The following is an 18,840-nucleotide window of genomic DNA, read 5'->3' as shown; positions in this document are numbered from 1 at the left end:
AGTCAACCTGTTTAGCAGTTGCTCAAGAAATTAGTGCAGTTCTTAGAATGACTTCAGAGGTCAATTCACAGCCCAGACTGAATCAAATCTTCAGGTTCATTTGCAAAACACTTCCTGTCTATCAGGCGCTGTGCTGAAAGGCACCTCATCACATCTAACCCCCTGCCCAACTCTAAGTAGGCACTACCGTTCATCTTCAGATGCAGAGACCAGTCCCCAGAGAGCACAGGGCACTGAGCTGGTAGTGCTGTGAGAAGCGGAACTCAGGTCTGTCCAGCTCCAAAGCCTATGCCCTTAAACTCCTTGTAGCTGTATCTCTAAACAGGGCTGAAAACTTTGTTGGACAGGTAGAGGCCCCCATGCATCAGACGGATCTGTGGTCCTGGGAAGACCACCCACTCTACTGAAAATAGCCCACTGCTACCACTTGTCATTCTCTTCCCTTATTCTACTTTAGCCTAGCAGTTCTCTCTGAAATTACATCCACTTGTTTAACAGAGACTGTGCTTATCCTGTATTCCAGGCCCTGAACACAGAGCAGTGAACTAGACAGACAACAATCTCTACCCCCACATCGCTGACATCATTTATTTAACTTACTCCTCTCTGTCTCCACATCAAAAGCTCTGTAGAATATATGTCTGGCTTACTGCCTATTTCCAGCACCTAGAACAGCTTTCTGGCACGTGGGTACGACAGGCAGCAATTTTTCGTCAGACAATTCCATCCATGACCTCCCCAGCAACAGTGCGGGAAACTGGTCACACACTCACCAAACCGAGTTTATCACCACACACAGTTCCTTACAGCGCATTGCCTTAGTGCTGCACTACAAGGGGCCATTATATAAACCTTTAAATAAAATCTTTAAGACGTTCCATATTTTTAAAATGCAGAATAAACCCAGTTTATTCATCTTTAAGAGTTAATTTTTCTGCACACACACACACACACACACAAACACAAAACCCAGTAAGAGAGAGCCACAATACTATAAAGCAGTAAATGCAGGTGAGGGGAAAAAGGATTTTAAAATAATTTTTATTTGAAAAATAAAAATAAAATAACACTATTCCGAATCAGGTCCCTTCTTCCTTCTTGACCCTTTCGAGTAAGCCCCAGATTCCGCTCTTTCTTTGCCACGCTCAGTCTGGTGTGTCAGCCACTCTTTCTCCAGCTGTTTCAGCATGTCTGCGGTGAGGAGGCCTTGCTGCACCAGTCTGGAAGCCAGGGAGCTCTCTGCTGCGCTGGGGCTGGGTGGCTCGGCAGCTTTACCCCCTGAAGTTCTGGCCACGCGTGTCCTTCTTGCTTGGCTCTTCAATGGTCCCTGCAAACGAGACTGTCTCTCTGCTGACCAGTTCTCCAAGTTCAACAGCTTTTGTGTCTCTGAGATTTTAATCAGTTTGGTGATGTTGTGTACACCATCCTGGATAGTGCCATCTAGTTCTTTCTGGAGGTCTCGAACAAGGCTGGCATCTGGAAACATATCTATAAACCGATAGCTGGGAAAAAGACACATCATTATTATAGCAACAGCTCTCATCACAGTTAATCTCAGTAACAGATCTACATCTTGACACTGATTAATTCCAAATGTTTTGTCTTTGCAAAATGTGTCCAATGTCTTTGCTCAACTTTTATTTCTGCCCCAATGCACCTGAGCAATATGTCATTATGAGGATGGGTTGTCACTCCTACCTTAAGTGACTCCAATATGCTCCCCTCAGGGGGACATACCCCTCCTTTGAGAATCACTGACCTAGAGCAGTACAGCAGGTCCTCGAATAACACCACTTTGTCTAACACTGTTCCATTATAACTCTGATGCGATGCCCTAGGAACTTAACTCTAGTTTATATCGACTAGCCTATGGTTAAATTGGTTTTGTTATGGATCCCTTCTCTTAAAGTTGCAGACCCTATCAACGATGTTAACTGAGGATTTGAATTGCACCTCTCAAATGTTAATATGTAAATGAATCACCCGGGGGTCTTGTTAAAATGCAGAATTTGAATAAGTCTGATATTCTCTCTATTTCTAACAAGCTTCCAGGTGACAGCCATGCTTTTGGTCCACAGACCGCCTTTTGAGTAGCAGGGGTCTAACGGACCTTCTCACCTTCCTATCTTCACTGGAGTCAACACGAACGCCTTAAGTCATTTTTGGAATGGGGATAAACCAGGCTCAACTGCCTTTGTGGACATGAAACGTAATATAGAGCACCTTCCAAATATGTGCCTAATTAAAAAGAGCAAAACACCATTCATAAAACCTGTGATTTGCCCTATTACTTAGAAAAATGAGAGCACATGGAAGAAAAATTTGATACCTTAGCCACAGGTAAAGATCCAAGACATCATGCACAGCTTCCAGATCCATGAGGTCTTTAATATTCTTGGGTGGAAGCAATGGCCATTTAATGTATCGGCGTAACCACGCAAAGGTCAGGGGCTCATTCCTGCTATACTGCCTGGCAAACTGAGAGAAACAGCAAAAAGAGCTGAGTAAAAGAACCAGAATTCACTTAAGTCTGTGATTAGAAAAAAAAAATAAAGCAACACAAAATGTTAACTGTGATTTTGTTTCAAAGGGCAGGCTGGTTTCTTTCCTTCTTTACACTCTTCTGTATTTTAAAGAACATTCAATATTTTATAAAGATAAATTTTTTTAAAGGTGGGGGGAATGACTTCCTTCTTTTCACAAAACCACTGTCCTCAGAGGCCATCAATGGAACTAAGCTCTTTTAAAGTTCCGTAGTAACAGAGAGCAGGGAAAACCTCTAGATGTCACATTCTAATCTTTAAACAGAACACATAAGAAACTGTCAACTGTCCTTAATCTGTAGTAAAATGCTTCTGCTTCATCAGAATAATTCGAAGAATGGTGTCAGGGGGTCAAGGCTCAAGCTCCATCCAAGTCAGTGTGCAGTACTTAAGACTTTGTTCCATTAACTTCAACCTCATGCCAGCTCGCTCTCCAACAAATGCCAGTTCTAAGAAACATACACACACACACACACACACATATTTTTTCAGAGTATATTTATTAAAGCTGGGAACACTGAAATGAGGAAGGGCTTAGGATAGAAGAAGCAACAAAGGGGGCCTTGGAGACGGGTTCAGGGGCTTAGCCTGAACAAGCTGCTGCTGCCCACTGCTCCCCTGGTTGCAATCTCATGGGGAGCCTTAGAGTTTAAGAGATGCACGACTGAGAAGGGAGGAAAGGGGGAAGGAAAAGGCACAGACGTGCTTCCATGGGGGGGAGCATGTGTAAGAAACGTATTTTCTAGATAAACCTGGACATGGAAGACCTCTATGACTTAATAAGGGAAAAAGAAAGAGGCAAGGTGCAGAATAAGTCATCACAGCATTTATGGCAAAGCACACCCACACAACAAAACTAGAATTTCTACACGAACCGGTGTATCTAGGTAGGCAAATGCGACCGCAAAGGTCTGCAAGGGTGCACACACGCTGGTAACAATTATGTCACAGGACTAAACTGGGGTAGCCCAACTTACCCTATCTGTAATGTTTTAATTTTGTAAAGAAAAGGTTATTTATATATTATTCAAGTAATTTTAAAATTTAGAAACAGAGTGGACAGAAACTGAGCTAACGTACAGAACATTAAGGTCTGTGTATGACACGGCAGCAAAAAGACAACCGGAGTCAGAAAGCCGTTCAAAGCGGAGGTCTTGGGTCTGGTGTGGGGCGAGGGCGCTCCAAGCACAGCAACAGGGAGAGCAAGGGTGCAGACGGTGAGAGGACACAGCTTCCCCTTCCTCTCCCTGGGCCCCTTGTTCTGGTGAACCCTGAGCTCCTCAGAAGTCAGCTATTTGTATCCCTACTCAAATGAGTTAAAAGAAAAGGGACCAGGCCCTGGCCAGGTGGCTCAGTTGGTTGGAGCATTGTCCTGTGCGCCAAAAGCTTGTGGGTTCGATCCCTGGTCAGGTCGTGTGTGGGAGGCAACCGATTGATGGTGCTCTCTCACACTGATGTTTCTCTCTTACTCTCTAAGATCAATAAACATATCCTCGGGTGAGGATTTACAAAAAAAAAAAATCAATTACCTTTGTGTTAAAAAAAGAAAAAAGTAAAGGGACTGGAATCCCGACACCAAACTCATGCAAGACAGCGATCCCTGGCTCAGTGCCTTATGGTTGAGAAAACCAAACACTATTGCCACTACAAAACCCCTGGTCGCTCTCCCTTCAAAAGCACCGCCCAACACCATTAAAGAAAAAGTGCATCATAAGTCAAGGACCCCCCTTCCCTTGAAAAAAACTATTTATTTTTGTTTTAGCTTCTTCACAAAAGCTACCGTATAAGCCCAAATACAAAGCAAGAGTTCTCCTTTCCCCCCAAAATCACTTGTATGAAGAAGGGAATCACTTTCTATTCAAGTTCTTACATAGCATTTCATATTAAAGGATATTCCCCAATTGTTTTATTTTGAGTAACAGTACTGTTTGGGAAAAAATACCTCAACCAGAAACAACTCAAAACATGCTAAAGACACAGGCTTACCTGTAACAACGAAGAGCAGACAAAGGGCTGCTTCTTGTTGATAGGGGCTGTGCAGAACACATACCTCACTCGGAGACTTAACGGGATATGCTGGATCAACTCTGCAGAAAATTTAAAGTCATCCATGTTGCAGACAAAATAATGCCCATCAACTTGTGAAAAATCTACAAAAATATCCTGGGGAGGGATGGGGAAGATAGATCAAATTACTGGACTGCCTAATTGGACGTGAATAATGTACTCAAATCTACAAAAGGCCATCTTCTTTACTCATAACCGACTTCTAGAAACGTCTGCTTTATTCATTGCCTCCTCAACCCAAAATACTCAAAGTCCCAGAAGATTTCAAAAGTTTTCACTTTTAGCATAAACTTGATAAACAGCAACTTCACAGAAACAGACTATCCATTCATGGCCACAAGGTTAACTAGTAATTACCTGATGTATCAACATTTATTTATGTTTTTATTTTTTAATTCTTTAATTTATTTAAGAATTTTTATGAGTTTATTTCAGCCAAAACTGATGACAATTGCAAGGAAGCAAGATCTCAAGGGTTCCAATTACAGTTGACAACCAATATGATGTTAGTTTCAGGTGTTCAACCCACTGATTAGAGATTTACGTAATTTGTGAAGCAATCACCCCAATAAATCTAGTGCCCATCTGACAGCATTCATAGCTCTTGTGACATTGCTGACCACGCGCTATCCAGTACCATACATCCCTGCGACTGTGACTACCAATTCCTACTTCCTAATCCCTTCATCTTCACCCCCCATGCCCCCCAACCCCTCCCATCTGGCTACTGTCAAAATGTTCTCTTTATCTGTAAGTCTCTGTTCTGCTTGTTCATTTATTTTGTTCATTAGACTCCACATACAAGTGAAATCATAAAGCATTTGTCTTTCTGACTTATTTCACTCAGCACAACAGCCTCTAGGTCCATCCATGTCGTTGCAGCTGGCAAGACTTCATACTTTTTTTTGGCTGAGTCATGTTTCATTGCATATACGCGTCAGTCACTTACTGATGGACACTTAGAATTAAAGGACAGATTAAGACCTTCCCAGACAAGAAAAAGCTAGAGGATTACAAGAAATGATGAAGGGTCAAGAAAAAGAAAGAAAAGACGAGGAAGAAGAAGAGGAGGAGGAAAGAAAAATACATAAATAATAAAACTGCAATGAATACATATCTATCAACAATTACTTTAAATGCCAATGGCTTAATTCTCCAATCAAAAGACACGCGGTGGCTGGGTGGGGAAGAGAACACGACCCTTACACATACGCTGTCTACAAGAGACTCTCTTCAGATCAAAAGACACACAGACTGAAAGGAAAGGGATGGAAAAAGATATTTCACAAAAATGGCAACAAACAAAAAGCTGTGGCCCTGGCTGGCGTGGCTCAGTGGATTGAGGACTGGACTGCGAGGCAAAGGGTTGAAGCAAAGGGCTGCCAGTTCGATTCCCAGTCAGGGCACAGGCCTGGGTTGCAGGCCTGGTCCCCGGTGGGGGTGTACGAGAAGCAACCACACATTGATGTTTCTCTTCCTCTCTTTCTCCCCATCCCTCTAAAAATAAATAAAATCTTTAAAAACTAAAAAAAAAAGGTAATTTAAATTTTAAAAAGCTGAGGTAGCAATACTTATACCAGACAAATAGACTTTGTAAAAGAGACAAAAAAGGACCCAGCAATTCCACTTTAGGGTATTTATCTGAAGAAAAGCAAAACACCAAGCTGGAAAGACAAGTGCATCCATGTATTCATTACAGCATTGTTTACCATAGCCGACACGTAGAAGAGAGGTTTAAAAGCGGTTTTCTACTTACAATGAGATTAGAAAGTGTGGTATCAGGGAGATGGTAGGCAAACATTTCAATCTGTTCAGCAGTTGGATGAAGACCAGCTGCCTTTAGTAAAAGAAAAAAAAAACAAAACAAAACATAAGCTAATTTTTTTTTTAAAGTACAAGTTTTCCTAAGTTAATTCAAGACAAAGTCCTACATAAGAATGTGAGTAAAATGCTGAGAAGCATCCTCATTTCCCCATTTATTACCTATTAGGAAAGCTAATGAGATGACACAGTGAAACTAACCAATTATACCCACTGAGTCATTAGTCAATCTGTTACTCATATTTCAGTTATATTTCAAAAGTCTACGATGATCTGATAAAGTACCAAAATCCGTTCCAGGCTTTCAGTTCTCTCCACTGGACAAAAACAAACAAGGAAAACCCAACTGCTTTAACCGGGGCATTAAAACTGACATACACACATACGTAAGTACATGAAAAGGTGTCTAAACTGAAGGTCAGTTATCTCTTTAAGTGTACACTGCACTGTTAAGAAATGCCTACAGGTAAGTACAAGCTAGAAAAAGAGGAGGAAAGGGAACAGGAAAGAGGCAAGGGGAGAGGTGTGAGTCACAGTCGGAAGAACAGGAGCACCAGAAATGAGGCGCACAGGAGGGAAACGGTGCGCCACTACCAGCTGCACTCTTAACGACAGCTACAGACATCATTTCACCCTCAGCTTTCCTCCTGGCATTTTTCCTTGCATTATCTCATTTATATTCCCCTTTACCTAGGGTCACTGAAAAAGGAGAAGAGCCACATTTAATAAATTTTCCAGGCAACTTTAAACATTAACAGTTTGTTTGAAATTTGTACACTTCTGCCTCATTAGCTACACTAACCAAAATTTAACCTTGTCCTTACTGGCTCCAAGCTGTACTGCTCAGTGCTGCTGGTGTCCCACACTCAGGCTATCGGCAACCCTTCAGGCTGCTTCCGTGGCCGTGTGCCCACCTGAAGCAACTGAGCCCTTCTCCCCATCTGCTGCTCGACTGCAGGAAGAACTAAAGGAAAAGCGGGCTCACGAAACTCGCTCACTCGGGTCTTTCACTTGCACGCCATTCTTGACCAGGGGTCTCTCTTCCTCTCCAAAGCAATAAAGGAGGACTTTCTTGACATAATTTCATGGCATACAATTTTTGTTTGTTTTCAGGTGTCTGAGGCAAGAGTCTGGAAGAAGGGTGAAGAAAGGAATGACTGTCCTCCAAAGAGAAGTAATTAACACGTTACACTTTACCTTTATAGGGTCCACAGGCCTGTTCAAAATCTCCTTTAACAAACGGAGGTCTTCTCGATTCATCGTTGTAACCTCTCCTTCTTTGTATTTCGAACTGAATCGACCAGCTCTGCCAGCAATCTGTAAGGCTTGAGAAGTGGTGATTGGCTCTAGTTCTCTTTCTCCCTTTTCATTGATACTGGGCTTTATAAGGGAATAAAAAATAATTCTTCTTATGCTCCTGAAATAGAAATAAAGGTGATCTCACAGATGAACAACTCTCTGTCATTTGGGTCACTGCAGAAGTGCTCACTCAAGTCTAGTTTAGGCCTATTTGCAATTCTTCCCGCTTTTCAAAATAAGGAAAAAGCTGGTGGGTAATTCTTTGTCTTCCCTTTAAAAAGTATTTTTCCAACAGCTGTGTAAATTTACTAAAATTCATGAACTTGTACTTTTAGAATAGGTGAACTGTAAATAGGATGCAAATTATACCTCAGTAAGGTGACAGAAAATAACTTTTTAACAAGTAAATCACATAAAGTGTTCTCAGGCTGCTTTTCAAAGTTGACTGCAATTGCCCTGGCCAGTGTGGCTCAGCTGGTTTGGAGCGTCATCCCATAAACCAAAAGGTTGCAGGTTCACATGCCTAGGTTGCAGGTTGGGGCACACAGGAGAGGCAACCGATCAATGTTTCCCTCTCAACATTGGTGATTCTCTCCCTCCCTCTCCCTCTCCCTCCCTCCTTTCCCCTCTCTCTAAAATCAATTGAAATGTCCTCGGATGAGGATTAAAAAAAAAGTTAGCTGCTATTAACAACTTTGGTTTGTTTTGGGGTTTTTTTTAACATTTTATTTATTTATTTTTAGAGATGGGAAGAGAAAGAGAAGTAAAGAAACATCAATGGGTAGTTGCCTCTTGCGCGCCCCCTACTGGGGACCTGGCCTGCAACACAGGCATGTGCCCTGACTGGGAATCGAACTGGCAACCCTTTGGTTCACAGGCCCACGCTCAAGCCAATGAGCCACACCAGCTGGGGCTGGATAGTTTTTTTGATTCATTCCCAGAGAGGAATGGTTAGGCTTAATACTGTTGCCCCTACAGACAACGGCTAGCCCTACATGCACAGTAGGCAGTCACACAACTTACTGACTGAAAAACTAAAAGTAAGGTAATATAACAGGACAGCAGTGAGAGGGAGCAGCATTCAAAGTCCTCGTGCATGTGGTACTTTCCTTTTCCTTCCTTAACACCTAGGCGGAAGCACGAGGCATCACAGACCTACATGCTCATACCCATCTCCGAAAGCTAAGTGTTCAGTCACTCTAATACCAACCAGAAATTTCTTAATTGCCATCTAAGCCACTGAATGTCCGTAATTATTAAAAACAAAATCACTTACAAATTAAGTCCCATGCCAATCGCATCTGTAGCAACCAGGATTTTGCATGGATCCTCGGGATCATTAAACTTTTTTGCTTGAGCAAGTTTGGTCCCTAAAATAAGAAGTTTATGTTAAATCAGTGTTCTCAATCTTCTACTGGATCACACTAAGTGTATCTTGGAAATCCTCACCTACTTTCCATTTTTATGGATTAAATGCTTATCGTTTCACACTTACTTCTTCACACCCTCTAAGAGCCTCTTATCCTTTATCTCCACCCCGTTAACTATCCCCACACACAGCAGCACGATCCCACACCACACCAGCTTTACCATGTCTGAGGACATGTAACAGATTTCAGGACTACAATTTTAATATTACCAAGTTCACATTTTCACGACATTTCAGTAAGAAAATCATCGGCTCAACATTTAAAATATTGCCTAACAATAGCAGCAAATATAAGTGCTAGAAATAATTGAAATATTTCTATCCCTACCAAGATGAACTAGAGAAACATTTTTTATATGACCTATAAATAATTACTGATATACCAAGTATCTCAATTCAATGTCTTTTACTGTGTTTTCTATACATATCTCAATATGAATGGCAAAAAAAAGATTTCATATTCTGTCATGACGAAAGCCAGTAATTACCAGGTGGGAGACTGCCATATATAACAGCTGATTCCAATCCCCGAATTTCAATCTGGCGACTCACAGAATAAATGTCATTCTTGCTGAAACAGACAATGCAGTCCCCAGGCCGAAGGTTGTCTAAAGACTCTAGTGCCTGATCCAGCACACAGATGGGGGTGAGCCTCTTGTAGTTTCGAACCTTTAACATTAAAAGACGTGATGTTGTGAAATAACACGCCCAACTCAGCTTCAACTTACAGACACTCGAGAGCAGTTAAAAGCTGACAAGTTCCAATGTTTTTCAAGGGGAAATACAGAAACACATTTACTTCAATATTATAATAAAATTTCCATCAGTTCTCAATGCTACCTCTAAATTAATAAAAAGTTAAACAATGTTCCATCAATTTTCAAAGCACTTTCATACACATTTGATTTTCATGGCAACTTAGTAAGATAAGATGGGTTATTAACTGTTATTTCCATTTTTTTTAATTTTAATTTTTTATTGTTATTCAATTACAGTTGTGTGCCTTTTCTCCCCATCCCTCCACCCCTCCCCCATTATTTCCATTTTTAAAGAAGAGTAAAATAGAGCCCAATGAAAGATCAGATGTGAAGAGACTTTTTCCAGTTCTAGCCTTATATGATTTTCCTAAGAACACAAAGCTAATAACAGCAAAGCCAAGACTAAAACCCACAATATCTTCTGTGACATTCTACTATCTCTCCCTAAAAGCTGAGCACAAAACTGAAGTAATAGACCAATTTTTAAATATTTCTTCATCTTACTATAGAACTCAGGTAAAGAAAACGAAAAGTAAGATTAAAAGAAAAGTAGTTACTTCCTACTCTAGGAATCTGGGGAAGGGATATAAACTATCTTTAGCAATTAGATATGTATGAAAAGCCCCAGTGAGACTTTAAAAACCACAAACTTCTGCTGAGCCTCAAACTTCCAACATTCCTGATGTATTTAATTCTAAAGAGCCCTGCTGAAACTCCAGAAGGTTTTGTCAAGGGAATATGAAGAACCTCCCATGCGCTGGAAGACTTACTGTGTGATGGCCACTCGGTCAGAACTTCAAGTCATGAGGTTCAACCAACTACGTACAACCCTGTCAACTACGAGGAATGAAGCTTTCTTTGCAGTTAAGGCCTGATTTTGCCACTACCTGGGGCCTATAAAGCCACCGTCTGGGTACTCTGGGCGATCTGGGCCACGCTGAGAACAAAACATAGTCTAGTACCTCCACCTCCTCCCCAGTCATGTACAAAAGCTCAGTAACCAGGTCAATAGCGGCAGCTTCTCCACACAAATGGACCTCCTCAGCGCAGAGTCCTGTTGAATGCAAAATCACAACTTTTAAAACTTTAAAGACATAAAAGTAAATAAGCAACACTTTACATAGCAAAAATATTTGTTACCTATTGCCTTACAACTTTACCAAATGTTCATAAATATTATCTCTGATTCAAACCTCAACAAAGATTAACTCCATTTTTATAAATCTCAAGGCTTTTAAATCGATTTGGCCAAGGTTTTGAGTTGACTAGATTAGAAGGTGATGCCAGCCAGGACTAGAACCTGGCATTTCATCATTAGCGCCAAACATTAGTCCCATACTTGTGTTTTTCAAATTGGCCTCCACGGAATCACTGAGGTGCTTCAGAGGCTGGGGGCTGGGAGGTAGAAGGAACTGCAAGCTCCTTACCCCCTAGCAGATCCATTTTCATCTATTTTACACTAAAGCTTCAATGAACACTCTCTGAAGAAAGAGCACAGCACTTTGTTTTTAAATTTGGAAACGCCTGCCCTACAACATGCTGATAAAACATTCACTCCAATATCAAACAGTAAAACATGTATTCATGTCCATGGACTTCAAGAATTCCATTTCCAGGGGGCTATCCTAAAGAAATAATAGAATAAATTTTTAAAAAGCTATGGCCAGAAAGATTTTTCCTGCAGCATTATTAATAATAGGGGAAAATGTTCAACTCGTGGAAAAAATTATACTACAACTCTTCAATGGAGAATAAACAATATTACAATGGGGTACAAAAAAAGTGTCTGACACAGCCCTGGCTGCTGTGGCTCAATGGATTGAGTGCCAGCCTGAGAACCAAAAGGTACCGGTTCAATACCCAGTCAGGGCACATGCCTGGGCTGCAGGCCAGGTCCCCAGTTGGGGGTGTGTGAGAGGCAGCCTATTGATGTATTTATTGCACATCAATGTTTCTTCCCTCTCATTCTGCCTCCCTTCCTCTAAAAAAGTAAGCAAACAAATTCTTAAAACAATGCTTGCAACAACATAACTGAAAAACCAAGATACAAAATTATATAGTCACAAAACTGGCGTGAAACACCAAAATCTTAAGAGTGGTTGTTGTAAATATGATGAGATTTGAACATTGTAACTTTAATTAAACGGTTATGCTAATTTTATAGTTGGAAAAGTGAACTTCCCATTATTTAAGTAACATTTGAAAATAAAACTAACACTTGGCTGACTTATTTGTTGATTTGTGTCAAAGAGAAAGAATCCACCTGGCCCTACTCGGCCATGGCAAGCAGGTAGGTGCACACATCTCGGAGCAACGTCACAAGCACAGGCTCTACAGCATCGAGACCACCAACCTAGAAGTGCTCTGGTCCAGGCCCATCCTCTGGCGGGGTCTTTAATCATCTGAATTTCATCAATCACAGCCACTTCATCTTTAAAAAAAAAGTTATCATGAGCACTATGAGCTACTTAAACAACATGATAATCATCATCATTGATCACTAAGTGCTTTACAATTGTATTTCCTTTAATCCTCCCAACAAACGTAAGAGCAAAATCATCATCATCTGCATTTTACAGAATAAACTGAGGCCCGGAGAAGTCAAGTCACTGGCCCAAAAACACAGTATGTGCAATTAAGTGTAAGATCAAAAACATGAAATTCAAGCCGGGGCCATCTAGCTCCATGGTCCAGACTCTTAACTGCTCTTCCTCCCCACCGCCCAAATGAAGCAGGGTCATCTGTTCTATTTTCTGCCATCTCAGGGGCAGACTGGAGAATCTGCCTAGTAAGAACTACCGTATTTTGGTGTGTATAATGCATACTTTGTTGCCCAAATTTTTGAGGGAAAAATAAGGATGCTATACATGGGTAGTACTAATTCCATATCATAGAAATGTTTTTAATTCTTTTATTTATGCTTATGTGTTAAAAGTGTAACTCTAGAAAGCAGTAACGATATCTATATGAAAAAAAACCCTGGAAAATGAAAATAGGTTTTGTTTCTAAATATAAATAAATAAAAAATTAAAACATTTTTTCCTGAGTTTGGGCCAAAAACATGGGTGCGCATTATACACGGCAAAATGCGGTAACACACCTACACAGCAGTAAAAGAAAAAGGTATCATGCTTCCAGAAGCCAGGAGCAGAGAGCCTTGCAGTGAAGGAAGCATCTCTGCCACAGCAACCCGGACAGCTGCAAGGAGCAGAGAGTGCAGAGGAGAGTGTGACTCCCTGAGCCCCAGCTGTGCTCATTCTTAAGGTTTTTAAACACATCACTACAGTGAAAATTAGTGCCTCACTTTATTTTCTAATGCCACCATGCTTCCAACCATATTTTCTTTAAGTCACATAAATTATATTTTAATTTTAGTCCCCAAACACCAAGGAATAAAGAGCACATTCAATTTTTTTAAAATGTAATATGCCCACAATGACACTTAGGAAACAAAGTTAATTTTACACTGAAAAACCATTAGATTAAAAATTGCTTATCGCATCTGGTTATATACAAACAAGATCAGAAAAGAGGGAGTAGAAGAGGGAATTTTGATTTACAAACTTCTGCGCTGTCTCAATTTTTACCATGTACAACTTTTATAATGAAGTAATTTTTTTTAAAAACTATCCATTTACTCAGAAAGTTAGTATTAAAATGAAAAAAAGCACACTACAAAATGTGCTCCAATACATAACAGCACGCAATACATAATCCCGATTTTGTAATATACACACCCACAAAGGATACACAATGCACACATGAACAGAAAAAAATCTGAAAAATATACACCACAAGGTTCCACTTCTTGATTCTCAATGGATGGGATTGGGAGATTATGTACTTTTTCTTCTCTTTGTATTTAATTTTGTTTTTTATATGAAGATATAATTGCTTATATAATAAGAAAGTTAATTTTCATTTAAAATATTTTCAAAGTTTCTTAAATGATTTACTGTAGTACTATATATAATAGTGAAAGACTTTAGACAACTTGAATATCCTTTAATGAAGGAATGTATCATTTCAGTCATAAAATGGAATGTTATATAGCACAGAGGAGGAACTGAACAGTCTGGCATCAGAGTGAGAGCTAGGGTGGAGCAGCTTTCCCCCAGACGGGCTGGCAGAGGCCACTGTTCCTCTTCTGAGCCCTCCCCACACAGAGCCAGCAGGTGGGCACCATATCTGAGACCCCATCAACCTGGTAACCCTAACCTGGTAATTCCCTGAGATCTTGCTCCACCCAACTTGCAGACACACCCAAGTCCTTCCCAGTGGCTTTTCCATACAAATGGCCTCTCTCTCCTCATGCTTCAGACTTTACTAGCATCTCTCAAACAAGCAGCATCTGGCCTCTGCATACCCTGAACCTCTCACTAAGTGGCCCCAGGCCTGGCACTAGTGGCAACTGGACTGGGCTTGCAGCTTGGCCTCTCCTGGATACCTCCAAGCCCAGCACAAGTAACAGCTATTTGCATATAGCCCTGTAGCTGGTGCTGGGTGGCCCCAGGCAGGGCACAGGCAGTGGCTGACCTGGTACCTCCTGGGAGTCCCCAGAGCCAGTGCACCCCGTGGACAGCTTCAGACCACACCAGATTACAACCCTACCACCTCCGTGAGCGACACACCCAGCGAGCACCACAGCCCACTGAAGCAAGTCCTGCACCATAGGATCGGTTCCTGCACAGCGGCTCCTCTGCTACAGTTGTAGCCAGTCCTTGCAGCCGATCAGCTTGGGGTCAATACCTCCCAGTGATGCCAACAGCAATCAAGGCTCAACTACAACAGGACAGTGCACTCGGCCCCCACAAGGCGAACCTGGAGGACCCAGCTCGGATAACTAGGGAGGCTGCACCACTGGGCCCTACAGGACACCTACGGCATAAGGCCACTCTACCAAGTCTGGATGACGTAGCAGCTCTACCTAATACATAGAAACAAACATAAGGAAGTGGCCAAAATGCAGAGACAAAGAAATAGGTCCCAAATGAAAAAACAGGAGAAATCTCCAGAAAAAGAACTAAATCATGGAGGCAAGCAAACCAGATAGAGTTCAAAACACTGGTTATAAGGATGCTCAAGAAACTTAGAACTTCCACAGCATGAAAAAGGACATAGAAACCATAAAAAACAACCAATCAGAAATGAAGGATACAGTAACTGAAGCGAAGAATTAGAGGGAATCAACAATAGAGTAGATGAAGCAAAGAATAAAATCAGCAACTTGGAATACAAGGAAACAGAAAATACCCAATCAGAACAGCAAAAAAAAAACCAACCGCCCCCCCCCCCCCCCCAAAATGAGGGTAGTGTAAGGAGCCTGTGAGACAACTTCAAGTGTACCAACATTCACATCACGAGGATGCCGGAATACAAGGAGAAGAAAAGGCAAGAAACTGAAAACCTATTTGAAAAAATAGTAACGGAAAACCACTCTAACCTGATGAAGGAAATAGACACACAAGTCCAAGAAGCAGAGAGTCCTAGACAAACGAACCCAAAAAGGCCCACAGTAAGACACATCATAATTAAAATGCCAAAGTTTAATTAAAGACAGACTCTTAAAAGGAGCAGGAGAAAAGCAGTTACCTACAAGGAAATTCCTATAAGACTGTCAGCTGATTTCTCAAAAGAAACTTTGCAGATAAGAAGGGACTGGCAAGAATGTATTCAAAGTGATGAAAAGCGAGGGCCTACCACCAAAATTACCCCACCCAGCAAAGCTGTCATTTAGAATTGAAGGACAGATAAACAGCTTCCCAGACAAGAAAAAGCTAAAGGAGTTCATCATCACCAAACCAGTATATGAAATGTTAAAGGGTCTTCCTTAGGAGGAGGAAGAAGAAAAAAAATATATCAAAAATATAAGTAATAAACGACCATAAAAAAGAATGAAATCTTATAATTAGCAACAGCATGAATGGACCTAGAGGGTATTATGCTAAGTGAAGTCAGCCAGTCAGAGAAAGAAATACCATATGAGTTCATTTATATGTGGAATCTAAAGAATGATATAAATAAATAAACAAAACAGAAACAGACTCATAGATACAAGGAAGACTTATGACTGGCAGAGGGGAGGGGGATCAAGGGACTGGGTGAAAAAGGTGAAGGCATGGAGAAGCACAGATTGGCAGTTACAAAACAGTCACGGGATGTAAAGTACAGCGTAGGAAACACAGTCAGTAACAGTGTAGTAACTATGTACAGTGCCAGGCGGGTACCGGACATATCGGGGGGCACCCTTCATAGAGTGTATGACTGTCTAACCACTATGCCGCACCCCTGAAGCCAATAGACAATAATACTGGAAAAAGAGAGGGGGAAAGAACTGAACTGAGGACTGGTGCGAAGGTGACCTCATACCTGTTAACATACCGTTCAGGAGAAAAAGGGAGAGAATACTCAGAAGCACCCATGACAGAAAGTTCTGGGCACTTATTAGTGACAGCAGATAACGAGCATTTCTTGCACACTTCCCTTCTTTGTCTCGATTTAGAATTTTTTCACAAAAAGCATCTCATATGCTGATCACTACTTTAAAATAAAAAATACTAAGTCTTTAAAACCGGCGAGCACGTACAAGGAGTGGTGACACTGCACATCTCAACGGTGCAGGCGACGTGGGCGGCCTGCCTCCCATCCGGGTCTACAGTCACTCGCTCTTCGCCTGTCACCAAGTCACAGGGCACACCCTAGGATGCAAAAAGCAAACAAAAACAACTAGTATTTTCACCTTGAAACAACAGTAAAGAGTAGTTTTGGATGTTTAACAGAATGTTCTCCACTGCGATCAAGTTTATTTGTCTCACAGCCAAAGTAAAATATTCTCAAGCCTTTAAAAAATTTTTTTCATAAAAAATAAAAGCTATTCTCTTACAAAACCTATGTAAACTTGGAAACATCTCAAGACAGCTAAATTCTCAGGTAACAAAAGCATGAAAAATCACAGCAGTTTTACTTTTTAACTTTGTTATGTTTCTGTACTATTTCAGTTTATTTAAGTAAACATGGAATGTCTCTATATTCGAGAATATTATAAATAAAATTTAAGAATGTAAAGTCTTCCTAATGTAATTCCTTCATGCTATGGTGTATCGGAGTGATCAACCACCTTGGTTCGCCCAGGTCTGAGGGGTTCCCAAGGACGAAAAACTTTCAGTGCTAAATCCGGGGAACTCCAGGCACCTGGGGCCGCTGGCCTCCCAGTGACCTGAAACCAATCATGAGGAAGCATCAGACACGTCCAAACTGAAAGACAGGTTACAATGCAACTGACCTGCAGCAGCCTTCCAAAATGTAAAGGCTATGAGAGACAAGGGAGACCAGGAAGCTGTCTCAGAGTAATGGGGACCAGAGACGCGACAACGAAAGACGTATAGCAGCCTGGGCAGAACCTGGCGGGGGGGGGCAGCTGGGGCAGGGTACGAAGGGAGTGTTGTTATCGTTACTAGAATATAGACTATGGATCAAATAGTAATAGTCTATCAATACTGTCCTGCTTTCGATATTCTGTGGTTATATAAAAGAAAATCTTGGTTCTGAGAAAATACTTTTTAAATATTTATGGATTAAGAAGCAACCATGTATGAAAATTGTATAAATCATTGCAAACAAAAAATAGAGAAGGTAAATTACCTACCAAAACTGGTTAATCTCACATTATAGTCATAATAAAACATGAACCAAATTTTAGCCCCATTATAAAAAACAATGGCTAGTGTGGCTCATTGGATTGAGCACCGGCTATGAACCAAAGGGTCGCTGGTTTGATTCCCAGTCAGGGCACATGCCCAGGTTGCAGCCAAGTCCCCAGTTGGGGGTGCACGAGAGGCAACTGCACACTGATGTTTCTCTCCCTCTCTTTCTCTCTCTTCCCCTCTCTAAAAATAAGTAAATAAAATCTTAAAATAACAAAACAAAATCAACGTCTCAGACCACAGGGCATCAAGTCCTTTTCAGGTTTGAAAAGGTAGCTTCAGTCTTTACCATTAGTTCTAACTGATCGCATCAGAGGTCTAACCTAAAGGTAAATTAAACACCCTAACAGAGTAGTGGTCAGCTCTGAGGAGGCAAAGGAGGAGGTTCCGAGAGTTTCAACTATATCAATATTTTATTTCTTAAAAAAACAAGTATGGCAAAATGTTAGAAACTGGAGAGTGGGATCTGGTTATTTGTGTTACTGTCCGCCCAACTCTGTACATGTGAACTATTCTGTAACACTGTGTTTCATTCATTCTAACACACTCATTTTTTTCACATTTCAGTATCTCTGAAATCAGGACACATCTTAACAAATGATGGCATGTCAGAGTTCAGGTGGCAGCCCTTTTTCTTTCTCAGTTGCACATAAAATGACGCTACATCTTACAACGGATGGCTGATCAGGTGCACAGAAATACGGCAATTTTGGTTAACGAAGGGTATTCTGCATAAGCACTCCACTCTCCCATCTTCATTCTTACCCTCCCCGCAACACACAAAATTAACAAGAAAAGGAGCAAATATTTGGCAATACACTGACATCAGCATTACTCTTTTCGAAGATCTCATGTGCCAGTAATTTCAGAGGGCCACAGTATACTCCAGATTTTGCTGACAAGTATTTCTGGATTGCGTGATACGTCTTTCCACTGTTTGTGGGGCCTGAATGGAATATTATCTTCCGCTGAATGGCTCTGGCTTCGGGGTACCTAAAAGAGGAGTAGGTAGACAGCTTCATCTTATTAATTTCAAAATCCACCTCGGCAAAGTTTGCAATTAAAAATGTTCCAGTGCAAGATCCTCTTAACATTCTTAAGATAACATCTTTAAAAAAATTAAATGATGAGTTTCATATCCACACTAAAATAATGACTTTCCAAGAATGACATTTATTAACTAGAGGACAGAAAAATCCAAATGCAAATTAATTTCCTGG

The 18,840-nt window shown here is 41.0% G+C and overlaps 1 protein-coding gene across 1 annotated transcript in view; it reads right to left on the bottom strand.

The window, feature by feature from the left end:
* Positions 1–1,028: 1,028 nt before the first annotated feature.
* The window catches only part of SUPV3L1 (Suv3 like RNA helicase), a 30,140-nt gene continuing 12,328 nt past the window's right edge, over positions 1,029–18,840 (bottom strand). The window contains exons 5-15 of the mRNA XM_024561283.3: positions 18,445–18,613; positions 16,504–16,615; positions 12,271–12,348; positions 10,880–10,971; positions 9,648–9,828; positions 9,007–9,100; positions 7,629–7,848; positions 6,367–6,447; positions 4,530–4,706; positions 2,330–2,478; positions 1,029–1,502 (exon numbers count right to left, since the gene is read on the bottom strand). Coding sequence (XP_024417051.2) covers positions 1,070–1,502; positions 2,330–2,478; positions 4,530–4,706; positions 6,367–6,447; positions 7,629–7,848; positions 9,007–9,100; positions 9,648–9,828; positions 10,880–10,971; positions 12,271–12,348; positions 16,504–16,615; positions 18,445–18,613 — 1,786 coding nt within the window. The 3' untranslated portion in view covers positions 1,029–1,069. The remainder of the gene's footprint in view (positions 1,503–2,329; positions 2,479–4,529; positions 4,707–6,366; positions 6,448–7,628; positions 7,849–9,006; positions 9,101–9,647; positions 9,829–10,879; positions 10,972–12,270; positions 12,349–16,503; positions 16,616–18,444; positions 18,614–18,840) is intronic.

The sequence above is a fragment of the Desmodus rotundus genome, chromosome 4 (assembly GCF_022682495.2).
Source record: "Desmodus rotundus isolate HL8 chromosome 4, HLdesRot8A.1, whole genome shotgun sequence".
Lineage (NCBI taxonomy): Eukaryota > Metazoa > Chordata > Mammalia > Chiroptera > Phyllostomidae > Desmodus > Desmodus rotundus.
This window is presented reverse-complemented; position numbering and strand designations above follow the sequence as displayed.